Source organism: Seriola aureovittata, chromosome 3 (genome assembly GCF_021018895.1).
Source record: "Seriola aureovittata isolate HTS-2021-v1 ecotype China chromosome 3, ASM2101889v1, whole genome shotgun sequence".
NCBI lineage: Eukaryota > Metazoa > Chordata > Actinopteri > Carangiformes > Carangidae > Seriola > Seriola aureovittata.
In genome coordinates this window covers 22986725-23010181 of record NC_079366.1, presented here as the reverse complement: position 1 = coordinate 23010181, position 23457 = coordinate 22986725, and the positions used below count along the sequence as shown (strand labels likewise).

The 23457-nt window shown below is 41.7% G+C and overlaps 1 protein-coding gene across 5 annotated transcripts in view; it reads left to right on the top strand.

Moving 5' to 3' along the window:
* The window catches only part of fbxw7 (F-box and WD repeat domain containing 7), a 109861-nt gene extending 90485 nt beyond the window's left edge, over positions 1–19376 (top strand). For all 5 annotated transcript variants that reach the window (XM_056368899.1, XM_056368890.1, XM_056368881.1 and 2 more), the window contains 8 exons: positions 2254–2388; positions 4651–4774; positions 4962–5098; positions 5801–5914; positions 11521–11702; positions 13399–13624; positions 14405–14615; positions 16876–19376. In XM_056368899.1, the coding sequence (XP_056224874.1) occupies positions 2254–2388; positions 4651–4774; positions 4962–5098; positions 5801–5914; positions 11521–11702; positions 13399–13624; positions 14405–14615; positions 16876–17144 (1398 nt within the window). In that variant the 3' untranslated portion in view covers positions 17145–19376. The remainder of the gene's footprint in view (positions 1–2253; positions 2389–4650; positions 4775–4961; positions 5099–5800; positions 5915–11520; positions 11703–13398; positions 13625–14404; positions 14616–16875) is intronic.
* The last annotated feature ends 4081 nt before the right edge of the window (positions 19377–23457 follow it).

Genomic DNA, 23457 nt, shown 5'->3' with positions numbered 1-23457 from the left:
ACGACTTGGATGAGAAGATTGACACCACTCTTGTGTCGCTCTATTAAATATGAATTCACAACCAGCAGCCGCTTAGCATACAAACAAAGACAAACAAAATCTACTTACCAGCACCTCTAAAGGTTACTCATTATCCTGTTATATCTCATTTCTGTAATCTGTACAAAAACCAGAGTGTAAAAAAGTTGTGATCTTATGGAGGTGTGTGTGGGGCTATTTCTTTCTTTCTCCTGAAATAAATTTAAATTACTCATTTGCCCTACTAAACTTTCTCTAAACCACAAGGCAGAGCCAGTCAGTATTATGAATGGCATAAAAGATGAAATAATTGCCTCTTCAGTGTCTTTGTAGCTCATGGCAGTCATACTTCAGTCACCTTTTTGGTCTTCTTGAAGGCTGAAGAATTCAGTATGACTTTTTCAGCAGATACTGAAAGTGTTTCCCTGAATGTCTGAGCTGAAGTATTTCATCAGCAGCCCATCATCATAATGATTAGCTGATCAAAAGAGTAACACTTGTGCATGATCAAGCCAGCCTGAATTTCCTGCATGTTCTAAGTATCAGCACTGTGATCGTAGATGTTGACTGCTGGTTTGTCTCACAGCTGTTCTCAGGGGATTGTTGAAAGAAATTCCGGGAAGTTTTAAGAAATCGGGTACTAAGGCAGAAGTAGGTCTGACATGTTGAACAGAAATGTGGTTTATGATAAACAAACCACAATTAAACATTCGAGTGTGTCCTGGAGACTCCTGGAATACACTGAGCTCTACAGAAGTTTGATTTCAGATAAATAATCAGAAATATTCTACAATGTTTACACCTCATAAGGATCAATGAAAGGTCTTCAACATATAAGGAACTTGAGGAAAATATCTAAAATAACAAAACTAACAAACTGTAAATTGTAAATTGAACATTAGATATGGTGAAGTATGTTCATGAATAGATAACAAACTTGAGGATAGAGGGTTTACTAGCAGTCTAAATGAAAAATCCCCTCTCAGGTTGAGACTTGTGAAACTGGTCTTGAGGATTCTGTTTGAACAAAAGCACCAATAATCCTTGGGAGAAGATGTTGTAACACATGAGTAACTGTTGCGTGGTCCTCCCTCTGTTAAGGGGGGAGGTCTCTGAACCCCTTGATTGCCTCCACAACTAGCACCTCTGGCTAAAGCTTTTAGCTGCCAAATTACAGGTGGTTTGCGTGTGCCAGATTTTCCATCCTGCCTCCTAGCCTGTAATCATTGTTAGGTTTCAGCACTCCGCAGAGGAAAACAACTCTGGCTGTTTGGTCCAACATACAGTACAGCGCTATTCAGCCGCCAGCGTTAAAAACAACTGAATGTTGAAGCCGAAGAAACAAAACCCCAGGGAGCTCTAATAACGCTGTTGATAGTGTCTTGTTCCTGATGTACAAATTTTCCACTAATGTGTTGGCTACTAGCAATAGGCTGGCGCCTCAAGCTACTCTGTGCTGCTGTGGAGAGCACGTAGGGAACATTAAAGAGTTAGAAACATACTGCACAAAGCTGGATGTTTCCAAGATACTCCAATCAAGGTGTCAGCCTTTGGAAAGAAAACACCTTACATAAGCACACCTGGGCATCTAGTTTGATGGCGGTAAACTGGGACAATCAGCCTGTAACGCCCCAGTGCTGTGTTTTCAGTTTACGCTGTATGTTTACAGCTGGGTTGGGTGTGGCACTCCAGATGTGGACATGCAATTAATATGCTGACAGTGTTCAACTAGTGCATTCCCACCTGTGATAGCCAGCTTGCGATATTTATTTTGAGAACTGGAGAGGACAGTGCAGAGAGAGGAGTACAGACTGCAGTGACATAAAAAAGAAAATAAGTATAAATCAAAACATTTGCCAGAGGTACCTTCACATCGACTATTAATACCATTTTACTACTGTCAGAGTAAACCTTAACTTCTGGAGGGTCAGGATTCTTGGATTTCATTATGAGTTGACTATCATTAGCTGAGTTGAGACTATTCATGTGCTTCATCTATTGTGCATTGTGTTGAGTTGCTGGTTTCAATAGATCTGCTTTTAAAAAAAAAAAAAAAAAAAAAAAGAAGTCCTGAGCACTCGTCCTGTGCCACTGATCATGTTTTTTAGTTACCTCTGTTCCTATAGAGTTTGAACTCACTTATTTTAAGTCATATTAGAAAGAAGCAACAGCTAAATTACTGTAATGTAGTGCATGTAATTTTTTAATAACAACATCCTCTGTCCTCCGTTCCAGAGCTGGACTGGCCCAGAGAAGCTGCTGGCACTGGATGAGTTGATTGACAGCTGTGAGCCCACACAAGTCAAGCATATGATGCAGGTGATTGAGCCGCAGTTTCAGCGAGACTTTATCTCCCTGCTGCCCAAAGAGGTGAGTACCTGAATCCCCCTTCTCTGTTATCAATTCGCAACTTCCTTTCTAGCCCTTATCCTCCTCTGCCTCTTCCCTGTGACCTGAACTCCCATGGGATTCCTTGGTGGTGGACATCATTTCTGAATGAACATACTTGATAATAGAGAAACATGGCTACCTCTCAGGTCCTAATACTGTCGCAGTCTTCCCTCACATCATCTTAACTGCATCTGTAGTGGGTGTCTTGTTTTTGCTCTGCATCATAACTGACAATACAGAAGAGCCACAATGACGATAAGATCACATAAGGGATTCTTACAAAACCGCCTCAATCCACTGTATCTTGCGGAGCTGATCAAATACTCAACACCTTGTCTCTGTCTGGCAGGTGTTTAGGATGAAGGGGGGTGTGGGCAGCATCGAGAGTGAAGCAATAGGATGCAAGATTTCAAGGTGTCCGCACCACTTGTTCCAAAGCCAAATATACAAACGGCAACATGCGTGTTCACAGCAGGACATGAGCCCTCTGTTTTCATTTGTTTTCCCTTTGCTCTTTCTCCTTTTTTATATCTTGTTCCCTTTGACTTCTTTTGATAATCCCATGTCTGCTCTCTGTCAGAGCTGCTGGAAATATATTGGGTGGCGCTGTCAAGTAATTTTAACAGGACAATGCTTGTGGCCGCACTATAGATACAGCTGGAATTGATTGTGTATGAAGAGGATCTGCGGAAAGTTTTGTCGGGCTTAAAAAGCAATCACTGACTGGAGTTCCATTCATAAAACTTTTGAAATATCCTCAACCCTAGTAATGACTACTGGCTTAAACAGGCTTTTTAGGTGGCAGAAGTTTTTCAGGGTTTGTGATGGGTTTTGTTTGGGCCAAATCATTTGAAAACTAACACTAACACCTGAAGACCTTCAGGAAGTAGTTAAAATGACCCTGTGAAAACCCTGAGAGTGTCAAGTGCCAAGTAAGGACTAGCTCTCAAAATGACCTCAGGCTCAGTATTTTCAAAGAGGTTTTGAAGTGCGATTAAGTCAGACATTAGACAAGAAGCGATCTACAAGTCTTTGAGGAAGGAAGCGCTTGAGAACGTTTCATTAAGGTACATTATGTTTAGATCACGGGTCAGTTTTAAATACTAGTAATCCCACAGTCAACAGGAGCATCAAAGACTCAGGACATTTTACCAAACTATGACAACAAATGACAAAGCTGTGGTCTCTGCAGACTCTTTCCCTTCTCATTACTCGCTCTACGACAAATAATGAGCTTTGGTTCTTCGTCATTTGGTGCCACTGGTCAGCAAGTGTCAAATTGTCACTGATTGTTGCTGTCAAATAAAAACAAGGGATATATCCAAATGTCAAAATGATAATAGGCATTTATCATTATTTTATAGACCGATAAATCAAGAAAATAATCAGATTAATTGATAACTTAAATAACCATTAGTTGCAGCCCTACATGTGACTAATTTCAGAGGAAAATGAAGATTGGCCTAACTCCACAGAAAAGTCGAAAATATCTTTGTAAAGCCAGCCCCTGGTTATTGGAGTTGCCAGACAGTCATTTGGGTGAATCCAAATGTTCATGACACCACTTCTGAATTTGTTACACAGCGTGTTGCGGATCAGTATCATCTCAGATTATTGTAATACAATGAAAAAACAATATTTGCACAATGGGTTACAACTCGTCGTGTAAAATGAACCCATATCATCATTCTCTTTTTATGATGGCACAGGGCAATCGCTCAACCTAATGGTTGATCCACTGCACAGCTTTAACAGATATTGTGTGTTGAGAGCTTTGTCCAAATATATACCTGTGTCTGAAAAAGCTGTGGAAAAGCAGCAGACTATAATGCTTTTTTTCCCATTGCTCAGGGGTCCAGATTTATGCTCATTATACCAGGTATTGTGTCTTTATTTGCTGGCTTTGGCTTAACGAACTGCATCGCTGGCATCATTACCTGCTCTGTGAAGCTCCTATTGTATATTTTTTGTTAGGCTTTCATAGAAATGTTGATTCAGTTCTACGGTAATACAAATGTGTACCCCTGTCAGTTAGATTCATGCTCATAGTTTGTTCTGCAAGTATTTTTATTTTTCTTTGCTTTTTCTTCTTGTTATTGTGGTTTCGTTACTTCAGACTTAAAGTGCTCTTCTATGAGGTGTTTGCACTGTTCTGTACACCCGCTGTAGTAAGTAATGGGTGCTCTTTGTGTCTTCTCTTCCATTTACACCTCTCACATTCCTCGCCATGTCTTTCAACAGCTGGCTTTGTATGTGCTGTCGTTCCTGGAACCGAAGGACCTCCTCCAAGCAGCCCAGACGTGTCGCTACTGGCGCATCCTGGCAGAGGACAACCTGCTGTGGAGGGAGAAATGCAGGGAAGAAGGTGAGTCTCATGTCTCTGCAACACATGCAGACAGACAACAGGCAGTCACCCAGCGGGAGAAGTCTGGAGCTACTGATGTGGCCAATTCTGTGCTTAACGTTGTGGTTGTACCCGTTTTAAAATAAACTTTAACTGGGAAAAAAACCTAGCTTGTTAGACCAATCAGCCTCCGTCTCTCTCCTAACAGGCATCGACGAGCCTCTGCCCCTCAAGAAGAGGAAAATCGTCAAGCCCGGCTTCACTCACAGCCCCTGGAAGAGTGCCTACATCAGGCAGCACAGAATAGACACTAACTGGAGGAGAGGGGACCTCAAATCACCCAAGGTAGCTTTTCCTTCAAACTTGAATTCCCCACAGGTTCACCTCAACTCAGCTGATCTTACAGATCTGATATCAAAAGACTTTGAGTCACAGAAGGATAGTTCAATAAGGGTCTGAAGTGTGGAGCTGATGGAAAGTTAGTGATGAGCCAGTTCCATGCTCTGCAGTATTCATGTTGAATGATAATTGAGCTGGAGCACAGGATGATCTTATTCTCCTTTAATCTAAAGACTCCATTTGTCTTTTGCCTGCTCAGAGGTTTCCCATAAAGCATGACCAGCATGCCAGAGTTGATCCTAAATGGGCCTTGGACGGCTTTGCTCCTTTATAAACAGCCGCAGGTCATTTCAGTCCGCCACTGATGTAAATTTGGTTACTGTGCTCTTCATACTCCTTTGCATATGCAGTGTGTTCTGTCATTTGCTGAGCTAGCAGTCCTATGACCCAGTATAAACCAGCAGATACCACACACACACACACACACACACACACACACAGACAGCATACTGCTCTGCTTAAAGAGCTGTGTACACCTACAGCACTTGATGACATTCTCCTCTTATCGCCTCTTTACTTTGATGTGTAAAGCACCAGAGACATGTCATTGTCATCATTGGTTCTTGCCTTTTGCTTTGTCATTCCATTTCCACCCTTCTTCTCCGTCTTTCTCATGGCATTTCCTTTTCTATCTGTGCCATCTCAAAGGTGCTGAAAGGTCATGACGACCATGTGATCACCTGCCTCCAGTTCTGTGGCAACCGCATTGTCAGCGGCTCTGACGACAACACGCTGAAAGTCTGGTCAGCTATCACAGGAAAGGTAAGAATTAACTACTTGTTATATTTCCTGTCTAGTGCTTTGGTCTTAATGGCTTTCTTTCCATCTGTGTCAGACGTTAATGGACTATAGGCACGCGTTCATGTGAAATAATTTTCCAGAATTTTTCCAACTTGTTGATTTAAAAGTGAAGGATTACTGTTTACTAGCTATAAAGACTTTTTGTCATCATACTTAGCACATAAACAACAGCTGCCTATCCAGCGCCTAACTGTGTTTATCTGTAGAGTCTTCGCTTACCTGATGGTTAGTGATATTTGCTCTGTCACATAAAAACACATCCTGGCAGCACTCCCATCTATCTGTCTATCCTCTCCTCTTACATTTAGCCATTTTGCAGAGTTGTTACACAGCACATGTCCGCAAGGAGTGTTAGTATTCAAAGCTGAAGCCGGTGCAGCCACACAGGGCTTGTGCTGCAGCTTTACGCTGTGTATTAAACAGAAAGGCAGTTGTTGCACTGTGGTGTTGGGGAGAGGTTCACAGATTGTTGTAAATCACAACACTTTCATGCCTCTGTGTTGGATTTTCAAAAGAGCTTTTTAATAAAATCCTCTGAACACTGTTATTGCATATTTCTCATTCCCACCGTTTCTTTCACCTTTACTCAAATAAATGAGATAAGCTTGGGCTGTGAACTTGCTTCAAAAAAAAAAAAAAAAAAAACCCTTAGAGAAACTGATATTCTGCATGATCACACTGCAGCAGGTTTCTCTTTCTATTGGACACAATAGACCCGAGAGCTTGCTTTTCATTCTTGCAAAGTCTCGTCTAACAGATAGTAAAGTTGGCATTCAGCCCGCTGGTGATTACACGCATATCAGTCACAGCATTTGCTGATCTGAACAGATTTCACCAAGGTCACCCGATAGGCATGGAGCACAAATTGGTTCTTCCTTCACCCAAATACTTGTATCTGGACGACAAGTTGTTGACTTACAGCTGCAGTGGCTCCACATTGGTGGTGGCAGTCTGTGATGAGTCATGTCACCAGCAGGCTCTACTGCTTTTTTGTGAAACCATCATGCATTCAGACAGACGCACAGTGCATTGTGTCCGTGGTTTCTACAATGCAAAGCCGGCTCAGAATTGTTTGTTTACATTAGTCATGAGGAAGAGATGAGCCTAAATCTGTTTCTGTTTGGGTGCTGCATTCAGAATACATCCCCTCTGTGGATTTCATCTCTTTGCTTATTTAGCTCTCAACACCAGAGAGAGAATCCCTCGCTGGAGAGCAATGGCCAATTAAGTCCAGTCGACCATTTCGGGTGAAGTGGCTGTCGATGCCAGTAAAACTGTAAAGTAAAAATACAATGGGATTCCCAGCACCTGCATTTGTTTTTCCTCCCTGCTGTCAACATCCTTTACAGTCGTTGCCATCCTATTTGAGGACTTGATTGCTACATTTTCCTCACCATCAGTTCATCCCCATGAGATACAGGCCTATAAAGTGGCTATCAGTGATCTCAAGATGTTACACAGTTTGTGATGAATGGATGAATGCTTCTTGTGGCTCCCAATTCACATGCCAATATTCACTCTTCTTCTCCTTCATATCTCCTTCTCCTTCATATTGCAAATGGCCAAGATGGTAGGAAAATCTCTCCCCTGTAACAGTATAGTGAAGTGTTTTGTTTGACCTTGGTTTGCCTTTTTCCTCTCATGTAAATCCTCTAACCTCAAGAAAAGCGCAGACGAGCCTTCCACAGCTCAGCCGCTAACACCAGAACTTCGGTTTTTACTCAGAACTGGATCAATAAAAGGTAGAAACACAATGATCAACAGAGATGAGGGACTCTTTTTTTCAGTCTGTAAACGTTCTCCTTTTGAAGTCTGATGCCATTAGACTGAAGACATGGTTTTCTTTTCTCTTTTCAATCACCTATGTTTGATTTTTGGGTTGTTTTCATCAGACAAAAGCAGTCCCTGCAAATCGGTAATGAGTTTGGTGGACGATTATAGATTACAAGGCTAAATTGCCTCATGCTCTCAGAGATCAGCGGCTACCTCTGTGCTTTTCTTCTGAGGAAAGATTTAAAATGCAGCTCTGGCAGCTTGCACTGTAGGTAGAGGATTTAAATTGATAGGATGGAAAAAGAAATTGGTCACACGGTAGACAAATTTTGCCAGAGGTAGAGCAGTGTTAACGCTTCCTCTCAGATACTTGTGCTCCATTTTCCTCCGAAACTTTGTGTTCAATTTGGAGCGATCAAAAAGATTCCCCTGTGAACCAGACAGTGTCGGGTGAATCAAGTGATATTACATCACTGTGCAGCATCAAAATGTCCTCGTGTTATTTTCCACTCACAGTATCCCCACCCCAGCTCTAAACAGTGCATCAGATATGATGCTGACAAGATCATAACAGATGTTTCTATCAATAGTTTAATGAATCTGTCCAATATCCTTTTTCTCTCTTCCAAGATTTGTTTGTGAATAGTTTTTTTTCAGACTCACAGGGCATTTTTAGCACAGATTGCAGATCATATCAACGGGGTTATTTGCATGAACATGGCTTTCATTTTTAAATGTTCAACAAATATTCATCAGATGCCCTTCAATAAACACTAAGACACATACTTGCTATAGTTTCATCTCTGCAGCCAGTTTTTGTCTTGCCCTTGATTTATCTTGTTATATAAACACAGAGCGAATTGAACTCTTGCTGTGAGGCAATCAGGGAATTATTATATGAGCACATTATATGTAAATGCTTCCCTACCTCTGAAACAAGTTGGCCGTTGCTTAGTGATCAGGTAAGACAATGGGGATTTGATTATGGTGAAAATATTGCATCAGAGATTGAACAAACTCAAGAGTTTGAAATTAAAGTGACACAAGAACCTCTTTTGAGGTTTGAATCTGTGGTTCAGATTTACGGTTTGGAAGATTTTTTATTAAAGTTCGTTATTATTAAAGCTCAAAGTAGCCTTTGCTGAGACGATGCTCAAAGGCTTTGTCTTTACCTGATGGACCTTTGTCTCTGCGTTGTCCTCCAGCTTCAGTGAGAGATGTCAATCTTCCATTCACAAACACAAACAGCAGCACACATCTCTTTGCTTCAAAGGTGGCTGTCTGGTGCTTAACAGATCAGCGCATGTCCTTGGTGGAGCCTGTCAGCGGCAGCCTCAGCTGTCAGGCTGATCTAAGATGGCAGACCTGTGGACTGCTGTCATATCCAGGGAGAGGTGTCCTCTGCCAGATGCTTTAGCTGCATGGACACCCAGTTTACCTTCACCTCTTTTTAAATAGCTGAGATTAGGGATTGCTTTCTAAGCTGTGAACCCGATGGGAATATTATTAAGATGATTAGACATGGGGAGACCACTACTTACATTGTTAAATTAAATTCTTGACGGCCATCTAGCAGTTATGCACAACATGGGCAGTGAAATTGCTTTTTTTATAATATTGTATTTTTCTGTGGAGGAAAGCACAGTGTTATCTGTACATTTGTGATGTGACATCCTGTAAGTATCTTGAGTCAATTGGTACCCATGTCATCAAATCAGTAGCACAAGGAATGGAAAAGGGCAAACGTGTTGACATCCTCACAAAGCTCTCACACCACCTTGTCCCTTGTTCTACCAGCATTTCTCTGTCAGACAAGCTGGGAGCATGGTTAGTTGTTACAGTTGCAGGGAAAAGCATGTAAAGTTAACCCACTTTGATATCAGGCATCGTGGTGGCTCAGTTGACCAAAGTAAATAATGAAGGTGGCAGCAGCAAAGATTTTTCCTCTGCCAAGATCATTTTTATTGTATATCAGGACAACGTGGTGTTTGTTGCATATTTCAATGTTCAGAAAGCAAAACGGCATTTGTCAGTACTTTCAAAATTTTGGCCAATGTATTGAGCGTCTTATGTAAAACCATCAGTTTAGATGTTTAATATGTAGAAAGTGTTGATTGGATCTACGTTTAAGGTGTGTTTAATAGACTTCTGTAAGTAAGTATGTAAGTATGCCTAATGTAGATTCAATTGTAGCCTCAGAAATCCTTTAATCATGTGATTGAGTGTATAATAATGACAGCTTGACCTGAGGTAGTCCTTTGCAAAGCAATAACTCAATGCACCTTTAGTCCCTTTGAGGCTTACTTTTTGATATTTCCTGCTAAGGTCAAGCCAGATGGATTTATCAATACAGAGGGAAAACTACACTATCTAGAGTATTTAGTGGTAATTGTGGCTGCTATGCTTGATATCCACACACTGATTTTTTTTTTTCTTTAAATGAAGAGGAAAATATAATGCAAGTGTAAGGCATTGTATGAAAACCCTCATGTTCAAAAAAGGTCCTTCACAGGTTCATTAAAAAAATGCTAATCTTCTTTCTCTCTCAGGGACGGGCTTATTTTATGTTTGTTTTGCAGACAGATAAAGACGCCTAAGCCCTTCATTTCAGATATTCTCTCTTCCCACGCAGTGTTTGAGTAGGCTCTAATCACACACTGTGATTCTTGTTCTTGGAACCTCAACTACTGGCTTCGATTCATGAGAAAAATCTTGCATACTTAAGAGTACGATTACAATAAACTGCAAGGCTGTAGTTAAATTTTACACAGCCGTAGCTCAGCTTCGTCACAAATCTGGATTAAGACACATGTTGGACAGTCAGAAAGTTGTAAATAATCTGGATAATATACCACGTGTTTATGCCACGTAATAAAATGTAATTTAGTCAGATGTTACAGCTGCGGTTTTCTCTTTTCACTGGTGAAACAAACCTATGAAAAAGGGCCACAGTGACAAGCAAGAGACTTTTAACACTGTATTGAGGTTGATTGTAAGGTCATGCCACAGTGGCCCACAGTTAATGAAGTGATTCTCTTTAACACGGGACAGAGGCGGTTGAGACAGGCTTCAGCGTCATCGTTTCCCTCGCTGCAATAAAACCTCTTGCCCTGCACCACCATTCACTGCTCAGCGGCTTATCAGCTGCAGTCAGGGGGTCACATGTTGTACACTTCAGAGACACGCTCCACTCTGAACCTGACATAACCACAACGCTCACCAGTGACCACCTCCACAGTTTGCTCCTCTCCTCTCCCCAAAGAATTTTAATTTAATGCATTTAGCATAATTAAATCGAGGGACAAATGAGACAAACCGTGGAGACGCAAATTCAATTGATCAGAAAGATTTCCATAACTGCTGTAATCAATAGCTAATCTACCATCCCTAATGGGAATGAATGGGAGCATTTTTTATTGAAGACAGTTGTCAACCCATTCTGCAAAGAGAATAAATCGGCCGCTTTTGCAGCTGATAAGTAAAAGCAATTATAAAAGCCAGCAGAGAGCTCAGACAGAGATTTTGTCCCAGTACAGCAGCAGCAGGTAGAAATGATGGCGCTCTTCCCTCCCATAAAAGGTCACACAATTTCATTTTACTTGTCTTTTTTTCCCTGAAGGCAATCTGAGGTCATACAAAGGAAAAAAAAAAAAGAATCTCGAATGCGATTTTATGAAACTAATTTATAATACATGTGAATGAAAAGTCTTTGAAACTCACTTTTGTAACATCAAAAGTCTACAATAGGAGTGAGGAATTTACTAACCAAGAATCTTCTTCTTTGGTCTTTTCAGTGTCTGCGGACATTGGTGGGCCACACAGGGGGCGTGTGGTCATCCCAGATGCGAGACAACATTATCATCAGCGGCTCCACTGATCGCACACTCAAGGTCTGGAACGCAGAGACAGGAGAATGTATCCACACCCTCTATGGGCATACCTCAACAGTGCGCTGCATGCACCTACATGAGAAAAGGTATGGAGCAATCTCACCAGTAACCATCAGTAAATCTATGTAAAGAAACCAACACTTCTGTAGTGACTTTTGGCACCACACTGCTTTTGATATGATGCAAATTTAGGCAATAACTTTAGAGCTGCGTCAATTAGGTGTTCAACTGTTTTGAGTATGGATTAATGATTTAAGTCATTTTTCGATCAAAAAAGCCAAATATCTGGAAAATGATGGGCAGATTGATCAGTAAAGGAAATAATCATTGGTTGCAGCTTAAGCTTAGTTGTTGCTAAATAAACCCAATTAACCTGTACGTTATACTGTATCTGGAAATTCTGCCTTCATGTCAGGCACTTCAGCATCACATCCAAAAAATGTTTTATTAGTAATGTAATTGTTTTAAATAGTTTAGTTTCATCTCTCTCGTGCCTTTCAGATTCTGTTTTGTTGAGTTACATCTGATTATAGTTCAGATTAATGATGTGTGTTGTTATGTAACTATGTGACACTTTTATTACGTTGCCATGAGGCCAGGTTTCTCTTGTACAAAAAATTAGATCTCCAGAGACTTCTGGTTAGGATAAATTAAAACTCACTAATTAACACACTTTATCCCATTTGATTAATCCTTACAAAAAACCTAAGTGTCATAGCAACAGTCTCAAAGAAGTGAAAAAAGTCAAAAATTCCTTTCATGTTCCCCATGAATCATAACGGTGATTCCCACCGAGCAAAAAGAGCAGCTCTACAACAGTAAAGGAGGACAGTATCTATATGAAAGTGAGCATGTGGTCTCATAGTGATTAAATAGACCCTGTGAGGCGTTTTAAGTGAACTGCCGCTCACTTATTTACTCAATATTACACTCCAGAGACTCAAAGTGCTCTTTTCGCCTTAGGGCCCACCAAGGTTTTTGTGTAGCATTTGATTGCTCACCCACTGGAAATGCTGTGAGCTGCAGGCAGGCTGTGAATAACATGTAGGTGATTTTCATCTTTGTAGCACTGAGGCATTTTATAAATAAAGAGTATGTGCTGTGTGTATCTACAGCATATTCCGATCTAAATAGCCTGCAAAAGAGAGAACTTGATAATGTGGAGGAATGTCTGTCTTTGTTTTTATTGAGGCATCGGCAGTCTGGTGGAAATTAAATAAAACGGCGTCAATCAGTGAATAAATGGAATATATTTTTTTTTTTTTCTTCTGTTTCTTTTTTTTTTTAATATTAACTGTAAATAATATCCTTGGTACAAAAGGTATTAACAGTAATCTGAAAAATGTAAAACTCAAACAAAACATAAACCTTCTTTCCTAAGGGGTGTTTCTGTTTTAATAACCGATAACATTTCTTTTCTTTTCCACTCTGGGTGAAGACGCTGCTCAACGGCGGCTGTTTGAGTTAAAGAAGTGTTTTTGTACATTCAAGTATGAACATGAACGTGACAGTGTGTGTTACTTGTCAGATGAACAAAAGAAAATGTTCATACCTGTCTCATTATTCTGTCAATGCAGCTAACACAGCTTGAATGACGAGTTGTGAGGAGGGTGTTGAGTTTAATCTTACAGAATGCGTAACTTGTGGGAGAAGTTCTTCTCAGGGGAAGAAAACAGCTCAACATACAGTCCTCCACAGAATGTACCACACCCAGACTCAAACATTCAACCTTTACTCCGTCTTAAAACTTAATGATGTCCTGTCCGTCCTGCTTCCTCTCAGGGTGGTCAGTGGCTCTCGTGACGCCACGCTGCGCGTCTGGGACATCGAGACAGGTCAGTGTTTACACGTCCTCATGGGCCACGTGGCGGCAGTGCGCTGCGTCCAGTACGATGGGCGACGAGTGGTCAGCGGTGCCTATGACTTCATGGTTAAAGTGTGGGACCCCGAGACAGAGACCTGCCTCCACACGCTGCAGGGCCACACCAACAGAGTGTACTCGTTACAGGTGAGCAGCTTCAGAGACACAAAGACAGGCGCCGTGTGTGTTGGTGGTTTTCTGTATTCGTACAGCAGAAATTTACTTTTGATCTTTTCACTTTAAAAATCTTGATCATACTCCATATTACATCTTTTACACATCAAAACTAATGTTAGCAAGCTACATTAGTTTTGTGTGTGTGTTTTTGTATTAACGGAATTTAGTGACAGTAAGTAACTAGTAACTCCAATGAATGTGTAAGTTATACAAAGGCTAAGTTTGAACCTAAGAGCAGCAGGAGCAGTTGGCTGGATGACTGTTTATAAACTGTGCATGACTCCTCGAAATCTCTCTCCTTGTGCTCAGGTAGTTGTTTTTGTGGCGCATGAAAATCCATAAACAAGGCAATTGATTTCACAATATTAATCTTCATTTTGTTCATATTTATGTACAATTTTATAACTTAATGTGTCCTCTCCAAATGTGTTGTTATTTGCTTGAAAAAATTAATTCCTGTGTGTCCTCTAAGATGTCCTCTCACCCGCTCTGTGTGATGACAGTGCACTTTAGCGGGTACCGTCGCCCTCAGAGAGGAGGCTGTTTAAACAGGGGAACACAAAGCTTTCACAGATCAATAAAATTCATTAATTTCAATGAGTTTAATCTTAACTTTAAACTTGTTAATAGAACCAAACTATGCTATGTAGGCATCTGTGCCATCAACTCCAAGTTAAGGTGACATCTGCGGTTACCTTGAACCGGCAACTTGATTTCCAGCCAATTGAAATTGACCCTCTCTGTCTCTAGTTTGATGGAATCCACGTGGTGAGCGGCTCATTGGACACGTCTATAAGGGTCTGGGACGTGGAGACGGGCAATTGCATCCACACGCTAACAGGGCATCAGTCACTCACCAGTGGCATGGAGCTCAAAGACAACATCCTGGTCTCAGGCAATGCAGACTCCACTGTCAAGATCTGGGACATCAAGACGGGCCAGTGCCTGCAAACACTGCAAGGTGAGTGCACCATCTCAGCAGGGTGTTGTATCAGCTATATGAAAGTTCAAGTGTAGTGTATCATTCACACTAAGCAAAAACTAGTTAAGTTAATTTAACACATCCCCAGTGCAGATCTAAGTCATTCCTTAAATTGCAGCAGAGCACTTAGAAAAATGGAAGGGACTAATGTTAGAAGAGCTAGAGGAAAAAAAAACCTTTACTATTTACTCTGAACTGTAAATGAGCCATAAATATATGAATATATAGCTGTACATAAGTGTAGAAAAATGGCAGCGCCAACCTTAAACACCAACAAAAAGCATCCACGTTTGGACTTGAAACTGATGGTTCAGTTAGAACCGAGACGAAATGACGTGTGTGTGTGTGTGTGTGTGCGCGCGCGTGCGTGCGTGTGTCTGTACTCGGCCAACACCTTGTGGGTCTGCTGGCCCTGATTAGTCTCATTTTCTTTGTGTCAGTTTGAATAGCTTGAACTCCATTAGCAGCACTGGTGCCTCACAGGAAGTTGGAAATCCTTTGCTTGAATAGTAGTGGCAACCACCATTGCCCCGCCCCTAAATGCCCTCATTAACAAACTACAACCCTGCGTGTTGGTCCTCCCAACACCAACACACACACACACCCGCTGAACAAAAGGATTCCCTAGTGAGAGTCTGAAGAGAGGCAGGGATAAAAGCAGGGGGAGGATGTGTGTGTGCCTTGTTAAGAGGGGGCAACTACAGTGAGGGGAAGAGGGCAGGGGAACTTTGTGGGTCACATAATTAGGTCAGTGGACAATTTCTGCTAAGCATTTGCATATTCATTTATGTGTTTTGATAAGACAATAGGCCAATACAAGGCCATCACTGTCAGCTGAAGGGAGTATAGGTAGTGATGGAGCAGGCTGCTTTGTTGTGGTAATGCAGAGAGAGGGAGGGAGGGAGGAGAGAGGCAGGGATGTTGGGGGTTGGTGCAGAGCATTATTGTATACTCGGGTAAATAACACAGCCTTTGAACTAACCGGAGACAGAAATGGAAAAGATGTGAAAGCTTGTTGACTCTGAGATTTCGACAGATTTTCTCTGCAAATGGATTGTGAAAGCGGAAAGAAATTAAATTTCTGAATGAAATGGCTGCTATAGCAACCTCAGCAAAAAAAAAAAAGCAGTTCATTTGCCTGCACTTGATTCTGAGCTTGTTTGTGTTCGTGTCACCCTAATTGATTTAATTAAGATATCATTTTCATGTCCTTAGGGGAATCTTAAGTTGCCGCACACATACAGCCACAAATAAAGTCACCTCAATGAAAGCAGTAACAGCCGCCATCTTCACTTTAACTGTGGCCTCCTGCCAGCAACCAGCACACAAACACAGCAGACGGAAGTGTAGCTGGAGCCGCTTAGACTCCGCGACAGTGATAGGCCTGAGCGTCTCACTGCAGCCCGTCCTTAAGCCTGACTACAGCAGGAAGACCTCACTACACTGTCACATCAGCCTCAGGAATAAGGGACAAGCTTTTCCCTTCTCGCTGACTTAATAAGAATTTTTGTTTAGAGCTCTTTATTCTGTAGCTGTTTTTTCTGCCACAACTCTTTCATTTCAAATTCACCCATCCACGACTCTGCTCACTGCATTCCTCTAGTTATTAGGAATGACAAGAGGAGCTATAGGAGGAACTATAGAGTCCAGGTCAGGGTTCCCTGCATGAAAGTGTTTATTCAAGTTTGTAAGCTTCTCGTCACGATCTGTTTCCCTCAGGAGATGACAGCCTAACCGACAGACAAACTCATTACATACAGCATTTGCTCTTTTCTCCTGAAACTTAATGTTTTAGGTTTATATGAAATTAGCGGAGATGATCTACTTCAGCAATAAAACACTGGAAAACCCAACAGGAACTAATAGTCCCTCTTGCACATTACTGTGTTTTCATCACAGTTGAAGAACCATGGACAGTAGATAACCAGAAGCAGACACAACTTTTTGCATGAGTAGCAACATAGTCATCATGTTGTCCTTTGTCATGTACTTATGCATGCCGGTGACTTTTTTTCCCACATTGGAAAGCAGATGTGCAGAGGCAGAAATGGAGACTAAAAATGCCAGAAAGGCGAGATGCCTGTTGTAGCAACAGCCTGCAGTGTGATGCCCAGTTATTTTTCTGTTTTAGTACATAACTGGAGAGTTCCTGTAGTGAAAAAGACTAAAGCTTGTCCTCGTCATTCTCTACGTCACACTTCATCCCTTTAACCATTTTTTTTTCTCTTTGTGTGTTCAGGTCCACACAAGCACCAGAGCGCCGTGACGTGTCTTCAGTTCAACAAGAACTTTGTCATCACCAGCTCGGACGATGGCACAGTTAAACTGTGGGACCTGAAGACGGGGGAGTTCATCCGAAACCTGGTGACTCTGGAGAGTGGCGGCAGCGGCGGTGTGGTGTGGCGCATCCGGGCCTCCAACACCAAGCTGGTGTGCGCAGTTGGCAGCCGCAACGGCACAGAGGAGACCAAGCTGCTGGTGCTGGACTTTGACGTGGACATGAAGTGAGAAGGGACGTGGTGGGGAAGCATGAAGAGAGCGCACCGCGGAGAGGGAGGAATAGAGAGAGAATGGGGGATGAGGCACCTAGAAACCAGAGGGCCAACGCCGCTAACTCTTCACCCAAACTCGCAAAATCTGCAACCACCACCACTAACAGTGGGCTGTCCTGTCCTCTACAATTATCTCCCCCGTCCCCCTTTTGGGTAAATGTTACTGACAAAGCCACAGACCCTCACATGTGTTTAGCCCCTGCTTTGTACCCCTACCACCCGTACGAGGTGGAGCCAGAGGGGATCGGGCTGGAAATGGGGCAGGGGGCCATGACCGGTCTGTCCCTTGATTAGCTGGGAGAAAGAAGAGAAGAAGAAAGGAATGACTGACGACTGAACTCTTTTGAAGTGACTCTCCACCCTTTCGGTTCGGGGGCAGCTTCGCACAGAGACTTGGTTTCGCTTCAAGCCTGACAGATTTTGAGATGTACAGAGATATATTATTTTTTAAAGCCCCAACCCCCACCCCCCATCAGTACGCGCCCTCAAACACACACACACACTCAAACCAGAAAAGTGGAAAACATTGACCGTAGGAAAAGATTGGGGAAGGTGGGAGACGTTTAAAGGTGAATTTCCACACAGTTCCACGTGAAAAGCTGCTTGATGTAGAGGAGAGAAATTGGAGGGTTCAGCCTGTAATCAGGCTCGTTTCTTGTCACTCCATTTCCGTTCTTGTTCTCCACTCGGTTTCTGTAGTTTGATTTCTTTACAATATCGCACACAAACACAACTGTGAATTTCAGTACCTTTTGGGTTTATCATATGAAAGGGGTTTCTCTATTGATGTTGTTTTTTTTTTTTTCCTCTTTCCTTGCCGTTGCCAACAGCAACAAATCCCAGTATTAGAAACCTGCTCGGTTTAGGTTTGCTGTCATTATGTCACAAGGTTTTTTGTTCTTCCTTTCTGTTTTCTACATACCTGGGTTTGGAGCTCCATCTCCACATAAACATCAATGCTGTCCAGAATTTTTCAGTCTAGCTGGGGTGGTTTCCTCAATGCCGGTGCTTAACGAGAAGTAAAGGTTCTTTTCTCAAAGCGCTGTGGATTAATGCCCCTGAACCCCCCAGCCCCTTCCCCTCTACTGTTTTCCCCCAGTGGCCAAACTGTATTTATGCTGCTAGATGAATGGAAAAAAGAGAGATGGAACTTTTACTTGCTGTGACGTTTTAGTCCCAGGCGAAATTCCAAATTGAACTCTGTATGTTTGGACTTCAACAAAAGATGACAAAAGATAACATCCAACATTTTTGTTTTGTTTTGTTTGTTTTTGCCACTGAAACTTGAGCCAAACGTGCCTCTACGAGGCTGAGAGGAGGGAGCGCGTCCGACAGATTCTGACGGGATCGCCTGCAGAGAGGAAACAAGCGGATGTACACTGTTGGCGTGCGTGTGTGTGCGTGCATGAGTGCGTGTGTTAAGCGTGTTAATGGGCAACTTGTAAACACATTCCTTGGGACAAAGCTCTTTCGGCCTGTTCTTTGGGGAAATGTACAAATGCTGTGTGGACTGGCAAAGAAAAAAAAAAAACTAGCAGATGTATCAACTTTAACACGTGAATGAGAGAACTGTTCGTATCCATGTGTGATTGTTGTTCCATTCAAAGATGTCTGAAGCAACAGAGGAGACCATCACAAGCATCAAGTGACAGGTCGAGCTGCCAGGAGTCTTAGTGTTACATGTGTTGCAGTGAAAATCACCGCGGTCGCAGCCTCGTGGATCGTCAGTGGGAAACATAAAAACACAAAGGCAACAAACGTGAACTGAAACATTGTAGCCAAACGAAAAATCGTCTCAATCTCCAAGAGTCACAACTCAAGCTGAACTGTGAAAGTGGTATAACACTGTATATTAAAAAAGAAAAAAGAAAACAATCTTGCTCTATCTCCTCTCGTTGTTTTCTCCCTCTGTTTTAATTTATGATCTGGTTTGAGAAATCAGATTTGTTGCAGGTGTTTTATTTTTTCAGTTCATGTAAACTGCCTGGCAAAAAAGAAAACAGACAGAAAAAACCTTAAAGGGATTGTGTATTTGTTTGATTCACTTAGAATTTTATTTTCTTATAACTTAAGTGCAATAAAATGTGGGTTTTTCTTTTTTCATTTCAAGCATATCAGTTGTCTGTTTTTGTTACCTGTGTGAAGGCATCTTATATGTTCAATAAAGCAAATTATTTGGTTAATTACATCCACGAGGGAATACTTCCAACATTTATCACAGCGCAGGTTTACGGGCCAAAACGATCACAGCCATTCATTGTAGGTCAGAGTTTCCTTCAGTGGCAACTCTACTTGATCCAGTGGAAGGAATGAATCATCTCCTCTGTTCTGCTTCCTGTTTGTTTCTCAAGTCACGATTATCTAAAAGCATAAAGCTGGCGATTTTCTATATTTGTTGTTATTGTGCCCAGAAATGACCAAAACCAACCAACCTGCCTCTTTCAGAAATTTGGAAGGAGGAAAAAAAAAAAAAGTTGATATATAGATATAGATAAGCAAAATGTGCAATGGAATCAGACTTAATTAATCACGCCGACCATGAAGCATGTGACTCAAACTTCCACTGACGAGACTAAAAATAGCAGCAGATGAAAACATGAGGAGACTAACCTTCCTCAAATTAATACAAGAAATAAACACAAATGCCATATTTCCATAATGTTTCCATATTGATTTCATTTGCTTGACATTGGACTGGAGCTCTTAATTACCGCAGCTTTTGTCCTAGTAGCCTGCAGTGGTTTAACGGCGCTGGACACTAACAGCTAGTAGTAGCTGTGAATGTACTTTCGCTCGCATTGACCTTTGGGTTTGTGGCCCCAAGACTATTGGTTCCAACAGCGGATGACACCGTTTAATCACAAATGTATTTTGATCATTAAAAAAAAGGCAGCTGTAGTTTTCGGCAAACATTACTCAAACAGAAGTAAATAGCGCATTTGCTGGGGACTATTTTCTCTCCAGTGGGTATTTATAGCAGCAAGAGTGTGTTATGTGGGATTGACCCAAAATAAATTACAGTGTTCTTGTTTATTGTAATGAAGGAACAACAACGGAGCTCAATGGCACAGAGGAAAAAGCTCTGCGGCTTTGGCCTTACAGGCAATGCTTGTTAGTAAGATCTTATTTTTTTTCAGGGGATTTGTTGACAAGAATAATAAAGAGTATCACCAGTTCTGTTCTTTCAATAGCTCAACATTACATACAGTGGGGCCAGTCTGAGGTCTGTTTCCACAGAATTTAGCAGGATGTTCTTTGATTCCAATGAAGTTTGGTAAATTGAAAAAAAATTGATCAACATCAGTTTGCAGATGTCTCTCTGGAATCTGGGATCTTGTAATGGTAATTTACTATTTTTGGATATTTTATAGACTAAATGATTATTTGATTATGAAAATTAATCTGTTTGCAACCTTAGACATCGTTGCATTTGACTGCACAGAGTGACGCTTGAGCTAGGTAGCCTTAAGAGGCAGATGTAAAATTTTTTCGTTAAGAATTGTATTTTTTAATCCCGCTGTTTAAAGAGATTAATCTCCCCTCTAGAAAATGATAATGGACTCTTTTTTTTTCCATTTAGTCTTTAATTTAATTCTTGTTTTTCAACCTATTAAGATAATTTATGCATTTTCAGGTTCACTGATGCCAGAACAGAAGAACATGTTGCATTCACTGTCTCAGCTGTATCTAAAGCTCTGTGAGGGCGACCGGGGAACTATTTGAATGTGACCCTCTGTTTTGTTTTGTTTTTTTTTTTGGTCAGTGTCAATTATATCCAGACGGTTATCTGTCATGAGCCCATACAGCTCAGTGTAGCAGCAGTAACAGGGTCTGTGCTGCGGATTCCCTCCTGCCTGTTGCCTAGTGATAGCTCGTCTCTGGCCCGGCCTCAGAGCTCAGTGTGCACTCACAATATAAACGGTATTGTGAGGAAGCAGCAAGAGCTGTACATCCTCACATGAATGGACGCGTGGGGGAGTTTCCACTTTGGTTGGCAAGGTTACTCTGTCCGCCTGTTTGTTCCCAGGCTCCACTCATGTGTTGTGTAAGCAGCAGCTCTGCTCCACTGACTGGTCATGGAGGATAGTAATCGACTTTTTTTTGATAGCCTAACAGAATATTTGTTTATAAATCTTTTTCTTGCTTCACACATGGACATGAAATGTTGTAGCGAATCTATGATGTAGAGTTCATCAGCTTTGTTAACTGATTAATGATTTTGCTACAGTTGCAGTGTGGCTCTATGAAAAGCTGTCAGTGTGACACTCAGACTGAAACTCTTGGATGGATTGCCATGAAATGAAAACACAGCTGTGCACCAGTGCAGCATCACAAAGCTGCTAGAATGGCTGCAGATTAGTTTTTGTTCTCTAGTTACAGCTTCTCCCATGTGAGATTGTGCTACTTTTGTCAGTTCTTATGCCTCTGCGCTGGCGACAGCCGTGGCCGGAGGCGTTATGTTTTCAGGTTGTCCGTCTCATTCCCCTGACCGCGATATCTCAGGAACAACCTCAAGGGAATTTTAAATTTGGCACAAAATTCACTTGGACTGATTAGATTTTGGTGGTGAAAGGTCACTGTGAGCTCACAAAACTTGTCTTTGGACAACTGAAGAATTCACAAGTAACTGCAACTGGACTGGTTGGCGGATGTGTACAACCACGAGGTGGTACTTATAGTAGCCTAAATTATTAGAAATTTAATATTTTTGGGTTTTGGACATTTCTTCCTACAAAACAACACATTTCAAGACTATTACTTTGTGATGATACATTTTTTCACTATTTTTGGACATTACCTAGATTAAAAGATTGATACAGACAACAGCATTTGAAGAGGTGCTTACATCCTTCACCGATATTTAAGAAGCAAGACTGCACCACAGTGTAAAAACAGTGTTTATACAACTTATCCAACCTGTGTAGTCCGCTCCTCATCTCTGCCTGGGGCTAGGGTTAGTAGCATAACACACCTGAATCTTTTGAAACTTTTGAACTCCTTTACATACTACTGTGGTAGTTTAATCCAATGATAGGAAACAAATATACATTTTAATCTTCACCTGTACCTAGTTACTTTCCAAAACTGAGAAAATAAATAATAGCTGGAGAATCAATAATGAAAGTAACAGCTCTACTCCGGTTTAGATTTCTTAGGAAATTCTTTCTGGGGAAATAACATTCGTAACATGTACTTTTCTTGGAGAAAAAGCTCAATGGTTCATATACTGTAACAAACAAGATCATCTGGACTAGGAGACACTGATGTATCTCCACAGGCAGTCTTTTAATGAACTTAATTCTAGGAAGTGATGAATCATCTCATTCCTTGAGGTTATTAGCCATTTATCTACCTTACACTTACTGCCTGGACTGCACTACACTTCTTCCTCTTGATGAATGAATGTCCCTCTCTCTGCTCTCACCGCTCAAACGAACCACGTCTGCTGTTGCCCTCAGCACTAACTCATCCAGCCACAAACAACACGCCACGGTCATGAGAGATGGAAACCAGTGAGGGATGCACCTCCGCCAAACAGATTTTGATGGCATGGGACGCATTTAAGGGGTTTGGATGTCAAGATAAAAGAGATAGAGGGGGGCTCCCACACCTCATTTCATATCCCTCCATCTCTTTGTTCAGTAATCCTGCCCTGCAGCATCGTGGCTCCTCTCATTGCCAGCAGATTCTCAAAGGACTGTAGCATTAGCAGTGGTAGCGTTTCACGTCTCTGCTTAATCCTATTTCGGACCTTTGTTGTAGCCCGAGAACTGATAAAGGAGAACTTAATCGCCATAACCTGCTGTCAATGGATGATGTTGAATGGAGTTCAACATTGATCTGTGCATATAGGTTGATCTAAACTGTTTTTGTTTCCTTCAGGCAGCTGATGTTGATGTCAACCATTTGTCTTCACGCTTCCCCCTCTGGATAAGCAAATACATTGAAGGCTGAGGGGTCAGGAGGTTCACTCAACTCCAATGTGGCTCAAAGTGTGAATTTGACAAGTCTGACCTTTTTCTCCTTTACAGTTGTCTTGCCCCCCCAAAAAAAATCTGCAGTTCTTGAAAACCGCCATTGAAATGCCAGGTTTGTCACTGGTAAAATTGGCCATCTGAATGGATTCCTGCATTTGATCACAGCTCAGCAGCTCACCAAATCACATCTTGTGTTTCATAATGAGATGTGTCAGGGCCATTCTCGGGTACAATATTCCTGCATGAGAGAGCTTGAAGCAGAAATATTCATTCACCTTTTCTCTCTTTTTC